The following is a 17,788-nucleotide window of genomic DNA, read 5'->3' as shown; positions in this document are numbered from 1 at the left end:
CTGACTGACTCACTGTCTGTCTGACTAACTGACTCACTGTCTGACTGACTGACTCACTGTCTGTCTGACTGACTGGTTTACTGTTTGTCTGACTGACAGTCTGTCTGTCTATTTGGCTGCAGACATATTGTAAAAAAAAATTTATTTTCCTGTTTTTTTTCTGTTCTGGGAGAAAAAAATTCACACAAAGAAAAAAGGAAACGTTATGACGGGTACCTTTCCTGCCTCAAAAAGGAAATGCATCACATAGATTCTAAAATAAAATTATCATAACGATACGTTTTTGTTTGTTTGTTGTTGTAGGTTTTCATCGTATGCTAATTTAGCCTTTATGCTAACTTGGGACAATACGACTTAGCCCAGTTTATTAGCACTAAAAAAGATGACTTTGTCAGGGCTGGAGTATGACATCATTTCTAAAGTTTGATCATGACACACGTATCGTTCACTCATAATTGTGTACGAGCAGTGCACGAGTGAGTGTGTGAATGTTGTAAAGTGCTTTGCAGAACTTGGAATGTGCAAAAATGCTCTAAGATTGGACCAGTTACTGCCCAGCTCTGGTTTAAGGTTTGGTTCAGCTAATTCACCGTGCGTCTTTTGTGTGAGTGAAGCAGCTCAGCATGCTGATCCCAGTCAACAAACATTTTTAACTTCAAACTTTTGTTGATTTAAACAAAACAGAGCAACTAGTTATAAAAACGCTGTCAGTCGTGTCGTCAGCAAGCTCCATAAGTCAGCCAGTCGGTTGAATAAACAGCCGGTTAGTGATGACATCATACAGGCAGCGCTGTGGCGGGCTGTGAGAGCCAGCGTTAAGTGGTCACTGCCTGCTTTACTCTGTCACACTTTTCCAGTCTGCTAAAGCAGCTTTCTGCTGCACTGTGATGTTACCTGGCAACACTGCCTGCCTCCTCCAATCAGACAGACATCAGCCAGTCAGTTAGTCAGTCACACTCTTCTGATGGATCAGATGAAATATTAAAAGTCCCTGTATGTGTAGGAAGAATACACCGGTGCAGGACACAGCAAGGAAGAGGCGATATCATCAGTAAACTAGCACAGAACACAGACGGCTGGGCTTTAATATACCTGCATTTATAATAAAACAAAAAAATTAAAAACTATGTGCAAGCTAACAAAGCGAAAATCAAACCGTAGTTTCCTTTGGTTTATTAATTTTTGTTTGTTTCTGGATTTTCTTTGATTTGGAATGTAATGCAAGATTTTGGTTTTCATCCATCAAACCTTGTTATTGAGGTTTGCACATGACTCAAACATTCATCAACAAATAGAAGTCATCCTGCAGGTGTTTCTTCTTGTATTTTTACATGCAGAGCTGCGGCCCATTCAGAGCGCACAGTAAGATAAGATATAAGATAAGATAGACCTTTATTGATCTTGCAGGAAATTGTTGTGCCAGAGTTTCAATACAAAGAAACATACACAATGAATCACACAAGGTATAAAAACTAGGAAGTTCCTGGAGAAACTTTGATTTGACAGTACTGTGTTGGGGTTTGCGCTCCTCTACCACTGTCCCAAATTTCAACTCAATATGGCAAGGAAATCAATGAGTTAGTCTTTTTTTCATGTAGCTAAAGTGGCCATCTTGGATTTTGGATTTGGATTCAGTATAAGATGAACATTCTCAGCTATAACCTCATTGAGTTTTAGCTCTATGTGTTAAAAATAGCTGAGTTAAAGCCATTTAAATGTAGCTTTGGTTGCCATCTTGAATTTTTAAATTTGAATTCATTATTTAATGGGTATTGTTCTCAGGTGCCAACACATCAAATTTCAGCTGAATAGCTCTAAAAAGGGCTGAGTTACCATATATTTTCCATTATAGCTAAGGCGGCCATCTTGGATATTTGATTTGCATTAGGATTGTATAACAACTCACTCTCAGCTACAGCCATACTAAATTTCTGCTCAATATCTCAAATAATGGCTGTTATAGTCAATGTTGTGTTTGCTGAGGTAGCTATGGCAGCCATCTTGAATCAAAATGGCTCTAAATGCTAATCAGTTCTAGATACATTTAATTTTTCTGTGGGTTTCAAACAAATACAACAGTGACTTTCTACGTTTTCTCGCCACTCGAAGTCAGTACTTAATGTGAGAAGTGTTCTGCCAGGTGTTTTGTATGGGGAAAAAATGGCGTCTTCGCCATGGTAACTTGAAATGCCAATAAAAGTAAAAGCACACATCATGGCGCCGATCTGGTCTTTCTGATATAACATATGTGGAGCTACATGTTGCAGTTCAGGCCGCATTAAAGTTGACGGAAGAGTTAAGATACAAATAAAGTTAAGAAATCCTACGTCAGGTGGATAATAATATGTGGCTGCCATTCTACAGTACTGCAGAATCTGGCAGTCCCCTATAACAGAATGTAAAATATAAGAGAATATACATATAATAATATAATATACATATACAGTAAAAATAACATAGTGCCTGGACTTATAAGGACAGAGAGAGAAATGAATAAGAAATTAATTCTAGTATTTTAATTTTGACTATCTCTATTTATCGTTTTTCTGTTTTATTGTTTCTGTTTGTGCATGTGTCATTTCAAATTATTTTATTTATGAACAGCTGCTGTATTTCATTTCCTTTTGGTTGTGTGTTTTATTTATCACACTGATTTTTTTAATTTTTTTTTATTTATATAAAGTCCCAAATTTTAATTAAATCCAAATATACAACGGTAAATTTGAAGATCTGTTAAACTTGAAATCAGCTGAAGTTCAGTTTTTAAAAGTTTTTAAACTTTATTGTTTAGTAGCCTACTGTACGGTTACATAAAATATAAACAAAGTAAAGCGATATGACACGATAAATTATATTTTTTCTTCCTGAAAGCAAAATCAACACATAAAGTCACGAATAAATCAAACTATCGTTCCTCGCGTGCTGCCTTGTATGCAAAAGTTTTAAACAAATATTTGCGTGAACTGTGTGCTCAGAGTATTTGTTGAGGATGACTCTTGGTCACTACCATGCCAAGTCTTAGCTCCACATCTGTAAAAGTGAGTGGGTTATAGCCAATTTTTGTATTTAATGTTGATAAGCTGTGGTAGTCATTTTGAATTAGATTAAATACAAATGTTTTCAGTTGTAAAGGTGCATCTATTTATTACTTTCTGAGAGGGAAGTTTAAACAAGTATTTTAAAAGCGTTACTTTTGAACGCTTTTGTTTTAATTTGCGACGTCTTCTAGATGAATCCAGGCTTCCCTTGACAGGGTTTCATTAGCTTTTCAGAATAAAGTGACCTTTAAACATTATTGTTTGACATGAAGCCAGTGTGCAGTAATGCGACTGTGTGTGTTACAGTGAAAGGCGCATGGTCCTGCTGGTCACCCTGGTCTCAGTGCTCAGTGGGCTGCGGTGGCGGTCACTACCAGCGGACACGCTCCTGTAACAGCCCCCCACCTGCCAATGGAGGAGACATTTGCATAGGTCTTCACACCGAGGAGGCCTTGTGTAACACACACCCATGTGACGGTAAGGTCACATCGTTTGCCATATCACTTCTGTACTGCCTTGTTGGTCAAATTACCGTAATTTCTGGATTATAAGCCACAACTTTTTTCACACGCTTTGAACTCTGCAGCTTATACAACGGTGCAGCAAAATTATGGACTTTTTTTTGACGAGCTAACTAGCTTCATGCTGCCAAAACATTTAGCCTGAACACACCCGGGCGCTCACATAGCTGCCCAATACACGTCTCTCTTGAGGGGTGGGGCCTCATGACTACATGCGACTACCTGCAGTGTTGCCAGATAGAGTTGAGGTTTTCCAGCCCAAAAGTCTGTTAAAAACTGCCCCATCGCACAAAAACCCACCCAATCATTATATTATATTCACTGTTTGAACACACACACAATACCCCCACCTCCTGTAAAGATAAAATTGGTGTTTATATGTTCATCGATGTGATTAATAAAAATCAGTCAAATGTGAACGTTTGTTCTCATCATTCAGAAAAAAATGTCACATTTCAGGATCTGGTTATAATAGAAACATATTAAATGTTAAATATGAATATTTCTATATTTATCACTATAGTAATAATGTTGCACACATTTGTAAACACTCAAAATAATACATGTAGATTTGGTGCTTACCTTTAACCTAAACATTTAAGGAGTAAGCATTTTTAATAATCACTTTAAAAGTTATAAATGTTGTCTTTGGTGCCTGTTTGTTTTCCACATGTATTAGTGTGTGTGAATGACAGGCATCAATATAAAACACTTTGTAAAACGGTGCTGTATGAACTTCAGTCCATTTCCTTCTGTCAGTTGACCGGCCGTTCTGCCACATCCAATATGGCGGCCTCTCCGACGTACGGCTGCAACGGGTCAGCCCCCTCAATGAGGCGTCTACAAAAACTGCCTCACCAGTTCTCTGTTGTGAACGCCCTGGCAGATGGAGAAAGGTCAGGGGAGCTTTGCTATGAAATAATAATGAATGATTGTTTGAAACGTGTTTAATAGGTTAACTCAAAAACCGCCGATCTGACTCCAAATCCGCCCAAAATATCCCCACCCGCCCAAAGCAATTTTTACCCGCAAAATCAGAATGAAAACCGCCCAATCTGGCAACACTGACTACCTGTATAAATGGAGATAAATAAAATAAAATAAAATCTGACCAATGAAATTACCAATCAGGTCACAGTGGACCAATGAAAGGAGAAGGGGAGGTCCCCTCCCCGTTGTGCTCCTAGGGAGGGGGGTAATTCCTGTTTTTAAAGGCAGCTGTGTAATGGAGGACAGCACAAGCTTGCGTAGGAGGACGATGAAAATAGCGATCAACGACTTCCTGGTAGGCTACTGTATTTTTTTTAAAACCAGCCGTGTTACCGGTGTTAAGAAAAATACATTTACCGTATGTATCTGTGTATATTACTGGTACGTATTTAATTAAACATAAAAATAAAATTAATCTGTGTAAATATTTCATGTTACAGCGTGGACACCTGCGGCTAAGTGTGGCATTTATATGAACAACAGTATTGTTATTTTTTAAATTATTATTTAGTGGGCAAAGCTTATATCTGGGTGCGCTCAATAGTCAGGAAATTACGGTGGTCGTTGTTTATCTTTTCCTAATGAATAGACTTGTTCTTTGATAAATGAGCGGGAACATTTTCATGCTGAGAAAAAACTTGCCGTCCCACTGTGCTGCTATAGAGCACCGCAGTAAATTATATGAAATGCTCAAAAAACTAAACAAAAATAAATACATATATATATATATATATATATATATATATATAATTAACTAAAAACAGTTATTTTCACACAATCGTTCTTTGGTTGTAACAGATATTTTTGCTGTGTCCCAGTTCAGTTCTGTCATGAAAGCTCACTGAGGATGCCTGTTCATGCACCTACAATGTTTTGTGTGTATTTTATGTAGTTTTACTTTCCTCCAGTTCTGTTTGCAAGCTGCGTATTGGATAAAGTTTGTTGCCTTCACTGAGCTCACTGTTGAGAAAAATTGAATTTTGTTTGTGCGCTCTAAGCACAGAAAGAAAACGATTGGTTCTGCCTCACACTGCACATAGGCAGGCATCAAAATGTAATAACTGCGTGTGTGTGTGAGCGTTCACACAGCTGCAGTCACAAAAATCATAAAATTACCGTTGTTGTCAAGATCTATGAAGAATCAGTGTTCCCCTTTTCTTATCAGTAAACCTTGATGGCATTGTTCCAGACTGATGTTGATAAGTTAAAATGAGATCCATCCATCTTCTGCCACTTATTTGTGGTGGAGTCACGGTGGAAACGGGTCCAAGCAAATTAAAACTTGAGCCAGAAACACGACAGAGCAGACTCGACTTTCAGCGTTAGCTTCCATTTAATTTATTTAATTTAAAGTAACGGACTTATCGTTGAGACGGAAATGCCACGACGACCTGTAGGACAGAGGAACTGAACTCTGAGGAAAGAAAGGAGGGGAGTTTGTGTGCAGGTAATCAAAAGTTTTGGAGTAAAATGCATTTTATTCTAATGTTTCGTAATTTGGTCAATTTATTATATATTGATGCTCTTGGTAAATATGTTTGGGGTACATTCGTTTTGTTGAGACTTTTTTTTTTAAAGTTTAGTTGTGTTGTTTGGGTTTCTTGTTTTGGCGTTCATTCTCATTACACGAGGGTCAGGTCTCTCTTGTAAATGAGTCCCCGAGGCTCAATGGGATTAACCTGTATAAATAGAGGTTGAATGAAAAAATAAACCTGTGATGCAGCAGCATATTATAATTATTCCATGTTTCTGTGTGCTATTGATGGTTTATGTAGCTGTGACGTCATAATGACAGTACTCAGAGGTAGATACATCCAGGCAGGACACCACTGAAGGCTCAGGTGTAAAATTCCCCGCCCGCCACTCGATTGAAAGTTCCCACTTTTACTTGTTGTTGACAATTGGAGCCATCAAGACCCAATTTAGGGAAGCCATTATATTGTATCAGAACCAGCTTCTACGTGCAAGCAATGCAAGGTTTTAAACTCAAAATATGGAAGACATATTTACGGTGCCCAGTTTTACTAAATGCCAGTGGGTGGTTCTCAAATCCCTTTTGTGTTCTGCAAAGGCTTGTGGTCTCATTGCTTGAAATTTAAACACATTTTTTTATTTAAATAGTTGCAAAGTTGCCACAGGTGTTTCAAACCTGTCCTGAATCTTTCTCACTTTAATTTCAATAATTCTGGAGCTGTGTGTTGATGTTTAGCTTCCATGACAGAAAACATCAAAGTCCTGAATGTCCAGGTCATAAAACCATTCTGCATGGATGATAAGTATTATTTATTTAAAATCTGGTCCAAATTTTGCTGTCAAGGTGGGTACAAAATGGACCAAGGCGGGTACAATGTGGACAGAGATGGAAAATAAAATAATGTGTGATGCCTACAATGATGTTATGCAAGCCGTGCATGCAAAATTAGGTTGTTTTAAAAAATGGTCATATCACTCTCTGTTTGGATTACGAACACCCAGAAATCTGTAAGACTACAACTGAGGCTTTTCTCGTTTTCTTAAAATGTTACCGACCATTTTCAGTTGCCAACTCGTCTCCGGTAGTCACGGCACAGTGAGATGTGGTTTGCAATTCCTGCAGATTGCCTGAATTAAAAGGCTGTTTTCTACTGAGCTGTCCCCTCTTTTCATTTTGAATCACTCACTCTGTCATTCACAGAGCAACATATACAGTCAGCCTCTCTGGTAATTACAAAAGGCACTTAATGGCTTTGTGCCCCCCCCCCAATCCCCACCCCCCCCCCCCCCCATCTCCCCACACCAGACATTAATCATCCTTCTCTAAATCAAGTTAATGTTTTCCTGTTTGACGCGAACCAACACATCCGGTTAACCCTGCATCAGTCCCAAGCTGTCTCCTTGTCTGTTCGGATATTGATGTGCACGACATTAATGATCTATCGGGGTCCTCTTGGTGCAAACCCTTCTTTGCATGTGTAATTAGAGGCAGTCTGGCTGTCAATCACAGCGAAATATGACGCTTCTGTTGGAGGTCATTTGATTAACGTCTCGTCCTGTACCGGGGGATGAGAAAGTAGGTTAACTGGATGACAAAAATGAAGGCAATCAAAGAGGGCTGTTGTGATACAAGAGCGTTGAAACGTTTGAGTTTGTTCGTTTAGACGTTCACGCAGAAAGAAGGGAACAGACGTTGGAGACAAAACAGCTGCTTGGAGATCTTGGTGATCTTGGAACAGATATGAAAGGTAACGGGGGCCCGTCGTCTTCCTTCGCCGAGCTCCTCTCTGCCAAAATCTGCACGCTTGAGATCACGCCGAGTAACAAACCGGCTCTTTTCTTTAGACTTTCGGTGCAGTGCTGTGCACTCCCTCCACTCCAGTGGTCTTGAATGTGGGCTGGAGGAGTGCAGAGAGTGTCTAGTTCAAAAGAAGGAGCTGAGAGTTGGATTTCCTTTCTTCCTCTGGGGTAGGAGCTTTTGTTGACTGCCTGGTAGCCTGCTGCGAGGAAACGGTCCAAAAGCCTGGCTCGGGAGACAAATATCTCAGCTATGCACTAAACAAACTTTTTGGGTTTGCTTTTGCAATCTTGTTGACATCACAAATGCTTCTTGGTGTGTTTGGACTGCTTGGCTGGCCAGTGAGGTTACTGGGGCAGGTGGCAACAGCTTGGGTGGGCATGACTGTTTCCAGGTCCTTCTCAGCTTAACGTGGTGCCTGTGGTTGGATGAGTTTGTTTGATTTGTCTACTTTTTCTATTCAGGTGGCTGGATGGCCTGGTCTCTGTGGTCCACCTGTGATGACTCAGGCTTCCAAACGAGGAGTCGGGTTTGCGGCGCTCAGGGCAGCAGCCCCTGTGTGGGGAACGCCACTCAGCGCAGAGACTGCAATGAAATACCTGGTGAGTTGGTCAGCTTTCCGACGCACCACTCAGCCCCCTTCGGTGCTGTTATAAAAGAATGAGATTGGCTGTTCAGAGGCAGAATGAGGGAAAGCTCTCTTGTACAATTCTTTCTGTGTCCCTGAATGTTACAAAACGCTCTGCAAGCTTTTATCTTGATTTGATTTCCACTTTTGTCGCCAAAAACTGAATGAGGAAAATCACAAGCAAGGATTTTCACAGGAGTGCTCAAATGCTTTCTGTTCCTGGGGTTAAGATGTTTGTTGTTGCAGAATGAGCCACATTTTCTCTATTTCAAGTTGTTGGCAAAACGGGAGTAGAGTGATTCACATTTGTAATAAATAATGAATACATTTGCAATAATATGATTTTATTCAATTCCCAAGTCAAAATATTTAAGATTTTTTAATCAGCAGACTTGGTATACTCTACAAATATCTCAAGATAATTTGACAAAACTTCATGCACATTTGCGTCATCATCAGGCGGAGTGTCGTCATCACCCCAGCTCCAAGGTTAAGGTCACAAATCAAGGTCAAAGTTAAAACGAGATTTTTGCAGCCTGTAACTTCTGATCTGCTCAGTAATATTTAATGAAACTTGACGCACACATGCATCATCACTAGACGGAGTGTCACGTACACTTCTCATCTCCCCAGCTTCAAGAGGTGATGAGAAGTTGCATTTTTCCCAACCCTAGATCTGAGGTCAAGGTTAGAAATCAAGGTCAAAGATTATACAAGGTCTTTGCTTGTCCAGGCCATTGCTACAGTTCGCTGTATTACGTTATAATAGTTTGTCGATGGGTGCATAATGTGCCATATGGTTCTATTTACTAAAATTAATTCAGGCCAAAGAGGCAGATTCAAGCAGAGACTGGTATTTTGTCATTCTAATGATTGTTGATTATTATCTGAGACTTTGTATAGGAGTGGAGCAACAGAAAAGAATAAATAAATAAATTTTAGTGTTCAGTATCTGTAATGAGAAAATAAGATTTGATGACCTGTTTTCACTAGAATGGCAGTTTTATCACGTTGAGTTCGTGTCCGATCACATTCTGATGCCACGTCCCACTGCCCTCTCTCCCAGAGGACATGCAGTTCTGACAGTTGAGATTGTCCTAATTCATGGGATTTTCTGCTCTGCATTTTCTTTATAATAAATTGGCGTTGTTGGTAGGACTTCTATAAGAGTTTGATGTTAGTCTTTGTGTAGGGGAATTTTTGGATGTTTTTAACTAATATGGCTGAGAATGCTAACTCTGCCCATGAACCATATGTTTGGGTCAGTAACATTGGCATCAGAAGTATCTGTAATGTGGGGGACACGCACACTGGTGTGGGGGTGGACGGTGGTTCTTCCCCCAGATAATTTTAAATAAAGCAGATGCCATTTCCTGCATTCTGCTGTATTTTAACAGGTTGTTAAACATCTACATTCACCTACACTTGTAAACACTTGATTCAATAACTGTTTTAGAGGACACAACACAACAAGAAGTAGCCTGACCAACAGCTCTCCTTGTGTGACTAGAGCTTGCACCGCTTCTTTCAAGCATCCTAGCCTCCACCCCCGTCAACAACTGCCAACATTAACGGTGCTAAACTAGCATGCAAAACAGAGGTATCTTCCTCTCCTCCCCCCATGAGCGCCCTGCCAAGGCGGATGACCTCGGGGAAACACTGTGTGGTGTGGAGTTGTTGGAGTTAACCAGGAAAACCCGGAGTGGATTTTTAGTGGTTTGAGTATTCTTCTATTAATCAAGTGGAATGGATTTGTTCATGAAGAAATAGAAACAGCGCTGGGTGAACTAATATTTCTTGGTAAATGTGGGGGGTTCCGATTGCATATTTTTTCAATGCAGGGGCGACAGGTCCCCTTCACATATAATTGTTGCGATACCTATGGTTAGTAGAAAGCTGGATGAGGAGCTGGGTGAGGCTGCTCCGTGCAGCTGTTGCTCCAAGGACGCCTCAGGTTTCTGAGCTCGGCTGAACTGATGTGAGTGTAAAAACAAGCTGCACACACGGCTCGTGGCAGATTCTTGTGACTGGGCTTCACGCGTGTACTTCCTGTATACCTGAGTAACCTGTCCTGAAAATCTGTCCTTGCAAGTAAGTACCGGTTAAAAATCTTCTCCTGTCGTCGAGTGTGGCTCCTTTTGAGTAAGTGAGATAAAACGAAATACTTTTCTCCAATATTTAGTAGAGTACTGGGCGGCGGGCGGCCCTATTGTTTTTTCTGAGTTTTGGTTCCTTTTTAAAATTATTATTAATAATACCAGAATTTGTATCTAAAAAAAGTTAAGTCAGATCCTCTGGACGGGTTCAAAAAACAAAAAAACAATTGTAGAAATGTTTCGTCTTTCATCCGAAAGACTTCTTCAGTCTGAGGAGCTGTGTTCAGCTTGAACCCATCCAGAGGACCAGACTTAACTTTTTTTAGATTTTTCTACCTGGATTATTGAGCATGCTTCAGGATACCAGAATGTGTAGAAACAAATGTTAAATCTTATCAAAATTGTACTATAAGATCAAAAGAACTATTGCTTTTTTTCATCTTGTTCAGCTTCACAATGATCAATTTAAAAGCTTGGTCTCTTAACCCACAGTGTCTGTCATTCCCAAACATGTCACAGTTGCTCAGGTTTATCACTATCATCCTCACAATCATAAACACAAGCACATATACGTGTGTGCCAGACTCATCTGTATCTGTTATCAACTCCTAATTAAATCCATGTGAAGTGAATGTCAGCCGTTCGTTGTGTCGGCCCTTGGTGCACCAGGTTGTGCTGATGTGAATCTCAGAAAGTTTCTCCTGGAATGATCTCTCATGACCTGCCAGTATGAGCCACTCCAGCCTCAGAATCCCTAACGAGTCAAAGACGATTAATATTAATGAGATGTCGCCTCAACAAATCACATCTAATTTTCTCGCCAACTTCAACGAAGCGATGGATGGATTTGTTGAAGTCTGCAGAGGGGAGGCAGCTCTAAGGATGGCAAGAGCTATAAAGAATTAGCAAACAAAATTAATCGGGAACTGTGGCATTACAATTTAAAGTGTTGACGCACACACAGGCACGTGCACACGTTTGAACCCTTTGCATTTTGCAACCGAAGCGAGGAGCAGAGAAACCAGACGTTTGTACATGTAAATTAGTTTGTCCTTTTTTATGACTGCTGGTCTGATGGAGCAAAACATGGAGGAATTTTCGCTCAACTGTTCATATTTTTGTTGAAACTTGTTTCAGTAATTTAATAAATTAGAAATGATATCTGGGGACCATCATTCCAGTATCTCATTGACTGTTTTTGTTTCTGCATGTGTCGACTCCCCTGATGTCTCAGTTGGTCGCTGTGTCTCCAGAGGAGGGCGGCAGGGGATGTTGTGTGCACGTACAGTATATGTCTGTGTGTGTGTGTGTGCGTGCATGCATGTGTGTGTCTGACTTGTGTTCCTCTCCTCTCTGCAGTCATTCTCCCTGCATCTGGTTTTGATAAGGACCAGCAGTGTGGAGGTAAGTGGATTAACAGCTGCCTGAGCTTCGCCTGTCTGCACGTTGCCGTTTGTTTTGTCCCTGTGTGTTTCCACAGATGTCAGGAACACAAAGTCTGTTTTCATGCATTAAATGTGCATTTCCACGTTTGTTATTTCACTCTGTGCACAATTTCAACAACTGGTTAGAAAGAGGAAGAAGATGCTTTTTGTTTTATGTACTGCAGACATTGTTAAAAGGGAAACGAGTCCATTTTGCTGTTTGAGGAGCTGCAACAAACTCAGTCTTATAATTATCAACTTCTCATAGTGGATCAACCAGTTTGCCGGTGACAAACACAACTATCTGTTCACATGATAAAGAAGGACCATCAGCCTAACAGTGGATCGTTAGTGCCCTGAGTTTATTGAAGCTCCTCAGACTGAAGAAGTCTTTTGGATAAAAGTCGAAACGTTTCAACGAGAAGAATCCATCCAGAGGACCTGACTCAACCAATTACAACGCTCAAAACCAGTTTCCGTCAGTGCACCCAAATATTAAGAGCTCAAAATCAATAAGGTCAAAAATATTCTGTCCAACCAACAACCATTCTTCCATCTTTTGGAAATCCCCCTGGACTCATTGAACGACGTGATCTGTGTAGAGTGACTCAAGTTCAGCAGAGTAAATGTACCGAGCTGTGAAATATTTTAAACATGATTAAATATTGACTGAGTCTTTACAAATAATCCGTGTCTTCTTTATTTTCCAGCATTCACCTCCATCCACCTAATTGCTACCGGCGTTTCCTGTTTCCTCGGGGCGGGGCTGCTGTCCTTCCTAGTTTACGTGTACTGTCAACGTTTCCACAAGCCCTCGCAAGAGTCCGCCATCATCCATCCCACCACCCCCAACCACCTCAACTACAAGGGCAACACCACACCAAAGAACGAGAAGTACACACCCATGGAGTTTAAGGTACGTCTTCCACAAAAGAAGAGAAGTATTTTTAACTCTGTGTAAAATTAATCACAAAGATCTGTTGGCTTGATGTTGCTCAAGTGGTCCAGCATTACGTCTTAAAGTAATAGTTAAACTTCTGAACTGGGGTTCTGTGGAATCGATAAATTTTACCAATAGTTAACCTAAGATTAGTCTTCCTATGCCTAACCATATTGAAAACCTATAAAGGCCTAAATTTCAACCGTCTTAAAACAACTTAAAACTTAAGTCTCAAAATGTTCATAGTGGTTCATTCAAACGCTGTTTTCAAACTTTTACGTTGTTTTAAACGAAATGGTCATTTCCACTGAAAAAAGTGGTGTGGGGTCAGGTTATTTTTGGATCAGCAGAAAACTGATCAATGCTGGAGGTTTCTGCTTGAACTGTTTCTGTGTTTATGGAGGGCAGCGAAGCCCCAACAGTCGCTCCGCCTTTCTCACCACGCTTTGCCGTCTTCCTGTCAGTCAGACTGCAGGTGTACCAAGATGTGATCCCTGTGGGCAGAATTTACTGCCTGTGACTGAACATTGGTGGATTTTATACCTGGATTATTGAGCATGGGCTTTGGTGTCCTTATTTAAATTTAACCAACAAAGTCCATGCTCAATAATCCAGTTATACAATCCAACAATTTTCAATCAGGTCAACTGGATAGTTTCTTTTTTTTTTTTGTGCTGAAACGTTTCACCTTCCATCCAGAAGGCTTCATCAGTCAAGGAAACACAACAAAACTGATTCTTCCCCCAAACAGCTTACTCCACAAACCAGTTTTTTTTAAATATATTAACCTTTTTATTGAGAAAGCACACGTTATATTAAAATAACATAATTATATTACATTACTCTTGCTTTCCTGTTTTAATTATTTTTTTCCCTAAACACAACAAACAAAAACTTGAGTGGGGGTGGCGGGGTAGCCAAAATACAATCACTTCATTGATACTGCTAATCAAATTACTGCACCAACCTATGTGACAGCAAGATGTATAGAAAATCAGACCTAACAGGCTTGACGTATTCCGTCCACTTTGACCAGATTTTATAGAAAGTGTCTCAGAAAATGAAAATGACAGTTTTTCCAGAGTATAGATCTCTTTCACAACATCAGACCAGTCTTCAGTTCTTGGTGGTTCAGCTTTGAGCCATCTCCTTGTGAGGGCCTTTTTACTCGCAGCCAATAAAATGTATAAAACAAATTTATCATTAAAATTCACATCGTCCACCGATATGTTACATAAAAATATGCTTTCAAAAGTTTAAGGAAAATCAGATGAGAAAACATTCTGCAAGTGTTCGTGGATCTGGGACCAGTGTTGCTGAATGGCTTGACAATCCCAAAAAATATGTAAATTGGCACCTTCTCCCTCACATCTCCAACAAGTACAACAGTTTATTTACTCCAAAGTGGAACAAACCAGTTATGTTGGTGCTAAGATGGTGTCTTTGGCACGCCCCCTCCTCCGGTGCCGGCCCTCTTCCTCGTCGACAGTCATATCAAATTGGTTCAAAACCAACAAAGTCCATGCTCAATAATCCAGTTATACAAGCCAACAATTTTCAATCAGGTCATCTGGACAGTTTCTTTTTTTTTTTGTGCTGAAACGTTTCACCTTCCATCCAGAAGGCTTCATCAGTCAGTTAAATTTATTTCATTTCTGAGTGTTGGCCACATCAGACTGAGAAGCCCGTTCAGGTTTTGTGGAGGCGGTTTCAGTCTTGGATTAGCTCAGCTAGACAAGTTGTGACTTGATGTGTCTGGACTGACTCTATTCAGATGATCAGATCAGATCTGAATGAATTCAGATGATCAGATCTACTGAACGATATCAGCAGATTATTCTACTTCCCTGAAGGCACAGACTCATCCCAGTGTGTCAGTGCTAAAATTAATTTAGCTGAAATAGTAAAAGAGTGTTTCTGGGAGTAAGAAGCATCATTTCTACACATGAACTGGTCTCCTCAGAGGTCAAATCTTAGCAACAAGTGGACACTTTGGAATAAACTGGAATGCTGTGACATTTAATAAACTTCTCATGAATGTACTCTGTTATAAAATCCAGTGCTTTTATCATCAATAAGAATCTTGTGCCTACGTATTGTGTTCACACTGAGTATCCATTTTAAAAACTCCAGTATCGTTCACATAATTGGAATTGTGTTTAATTATACGTCGGATGGTGCTCATCGGTGTGATGCAGTTATAGAAAGACTTCAGTCAGGTTGAAGCAAATTGTATTTAAGTATCCGTGTGTTGACCTGTAAAATACAAGCAGTAAAGCACACCAACCCATAAACACATGAGGTGTCTGACGCTGCGTTTACAAATTCATCTTAACTTTGGCCATCAGCCCCAGCATGCCAGTAAAAGGGTTCGCCCAAATTATATTCCCATTTTGCACGTTTTGACTGTCGCAGCCTCCTGATACCTCATGCTTATTGTTGTGGTTCAGTGGACGCGGTGTTGACAACCACCGTGGTGCTGAGAGCCTGAACTCGTTAGCTTTAATGACCACAGGGGGTGGCCAGAATCTGCAGGATGTGCTGCTGTAATGCAACAGCACTTTTGTGCAATAGGTTCCCCACTCTCCAGGCCAATTTATGTTGCCCCGCTTGTGTATTTCACCAACTCTAACCTGATTATCTTCCTGCCTGCTTCCTCCGAGCTGCTCAGATGCATTACATTAGTCTAATGCTTCCTCTAGAAAGTGTTGTACTCCATGGTTGGCTTTTACCAGACACTTTGCAATAGCATTAAATAAAATGTGGGGTTTGGACTGGTTTTTCTTCAGGACAGCTACAGGTAAGTCCTTTCATCCCACATTAGATTATTGGGCATTATTTACAAGAGTCAAATTAAATTAGCTACTTTGGTGTGTATTGGTTTTAAATACTCCTTCCCAATCCAGCCTCGGTCTCAGGGTGTTTTGAGTTTCAACAACTGGATGGCACAACTTTGCTTGACGATCTAAATTTCTCTAATTTATCTTTATATTGCTCCATGTTTCCAGATGTTTGGATCTTTTTTTACAGGAAGAGCTTTGCACTTGAACCAATTCAGTATAGACTGATTAGTTCATTAGGATGATTTTTGCAGTTTTTTTAATAACGGGCATTAGCCACACTATTATACTAAGGCACACATGTCAAAATCAAGGCCCTAGGACCAAATAGGGCCTTGATAGCATCTTGTTTGGCCCCAAAATGATGTTTTAAACATAAAAAACTTTTATCGCTTCTCATTGAGCTTACAAACCGGGCAGACCTTATTTATTATAAACTTCTCATGTCACTTTGATGGCCAACAAAAATGTTTCAGTATTCAGTTTTTCAGGCATCTTTGATTTTGCTGTGGAAAGAGCAACAGAAAACATCAAACGAGACTGATCAAACTCTTGTTGAGGAAACTGCGACCAAGAAAAGTGGTCAGGTACAGTGTCTGAGTCTGAAATCAGCCCTTGGTTTGAAACTAGTTTTAATTTTGAGCCCATTTTGTAACTGTTTGACACCCCCTGCACAATGTGGTCGTTGCACTACGTTCTTTCTACGATCTTGTCACAATCCCAGTCATAGCCAAGACTTGAGGCCAGCCAAGCTACACCAGTGCACGTGGACCAAGATTTCCACTGGCTCACAACCTTCCTGGACTTATTACACTTTAACATAGAGAACCCCCAAGATCTCCACAAGACCTTGTAAAAACCATCCATGTTCTGTCTGATTTTTTGATTTTGTAGCAATGTCATCATCCAGTGTGAGGAGGATCTATAAAAACCTGGTTCCAGTCTGGGGGTTTAACCAAAGCCTTTTGTTGATGGTATTACCTCTGGTGTCTCAGGTAGTTTCATGTGTTGCAGATATGATATGTCTAATAGCATCAATGGGTTTTGACAAAGAATATTTCATCACACCCTGCTGTAAGCGTTGGTTCGCAATGTTTCTTTTCCATATTTTGGTGAATTATAGTAACTTTTATTGGGTGGTAGTGGTAGCACAGAGGTTAGAGAAGGTGAGCCTGTGATCCGGAGGTCAACGGTTCAAATTCCCTGACCATAACATCAAAATGTGGGTGGGATAAGGTGAAGCACCCACACCTGCCTTCACCCAGGCCCTTGAGCAAGGTTCTTGTCTGGGTTCTGAGTTAAAATAGCAGTAAAAGTTGTTTTCCCCAGTTCATTTTAAAACAATATATAAATTCCTCTTTTTCTCAAGAAAACACACTTTTCTCAGTTTTTAAGGTTTGATCCATGTACCGTCTAAAATAACTCAATAAGTAATGTGTTGCATCAAACACATATTATTTTAGAGAGAAGTGGTTTTTGATTATTTCTTCTCTACTTTGCCATTCCAGACACTGAACAAAAACAACCTGCTTCCAGACGAAAGATCCAACTTCTACCCGACGCCGCTCCAGCAGACAAACGTCTACACCACTACCTATTATCCTACGCCACTTGGCAAATTCGACTACCAGCCCAACTCCTCCCCATCACCGTGCAGGACCTACAACAACAGCAACAGCAGCTGAGACCGTGTCCACAAGCATCGCCCCGCTCCTGCCACAAACAAACTGCACTCCAGTACCATGGAGACCAAACTGGACCAACATGAACTGAGATGTTCTTCAGTGTTTGGCAAAGTTTCTCTGCTCACCATCACCTCCCTGCTTCCATAGTCTCTTCTGCATGATGAGGTTTGTGATTCCAAGGATAACTTTTTGGGAACTTTCCATAAAGAAATGGATCTGAACAACAAAGCTGGTGTCCTGGAGAAGCTGTACAACCAGCTGGGGGGGTGTTTGTATCGGATTGTACCCGGACATATCTATGTCGAGTCATGTGGAGAACAAAGGGAGGAAAACGAAGCAAGTTCTTGCATTGGGG

The 17,788-nt window shown here is 40.4% G+C and overlaps 1 protein-coding gene across 1 annotated transcript in view; it reads left to right on the top strand.

Moving 5' to 3' along the window:
• Positions 1 to 17,455, top strand: part of sema5ba (sema domain, seven thrombospondin repeats (type 1 and type 1-like), transmembrane domain (TM) and short cytoplasmic domain, (semaphorin) 5Ba) — a 141,924-nt gene extending 124,469 nt beyond the window's left edge. The window contains exons 17-22 of the mRNA XM_037686244.1: positions 3,345 to 3,515; positions 7,687 to 7,770; positions 8,285 to 8,422; positions 11,904 to 11,948; positions 12,679 to 12,884; positions 17,257 to 17,455. Coding sequence (XP_037542172.1) covers positions 3,345 to 3,515; positions 7,687 to 7,770; positions 8,285 to 8,422; positions 11,904 to 11,948; positions 12,679 to 12,884; positions 17,257 to 17,433 — 821 coding nt within the window. The 3' untranslated portion in view covers positions 17,434 to 17,455. The remainder of the gene's footprint in view (positions 1 to 3,344; positions 3,516 to 7,686; positions 7,771 to 8,284; positions 8,423 to 11,903; positions 11,949 to 12,678; positions 12,885 to 17,256) is intronic.
• Positions 17,456 to 17,788: the final 333 nt, after the last annotated feature.

Source organism: Nematolebias whitei, chromosome 13 (genome assembly GCF_014905685.2).
Source record: "Nematolebias whitei isolate Nwh7 chromosome 13, NemWhi1, whole genome shotgun sequence".
Lineage (NCBI taxonomy): Eukaryota > Metazoa > Chordata > Actinopteri > Cyprinodontiformes > Rivulidae > Nematolebias > Nematolebias whitei.
Note: the sequence above shows the minus strand (reverse complement) of the source record. Positions and strands in the feature narration are given on the sequence as shown.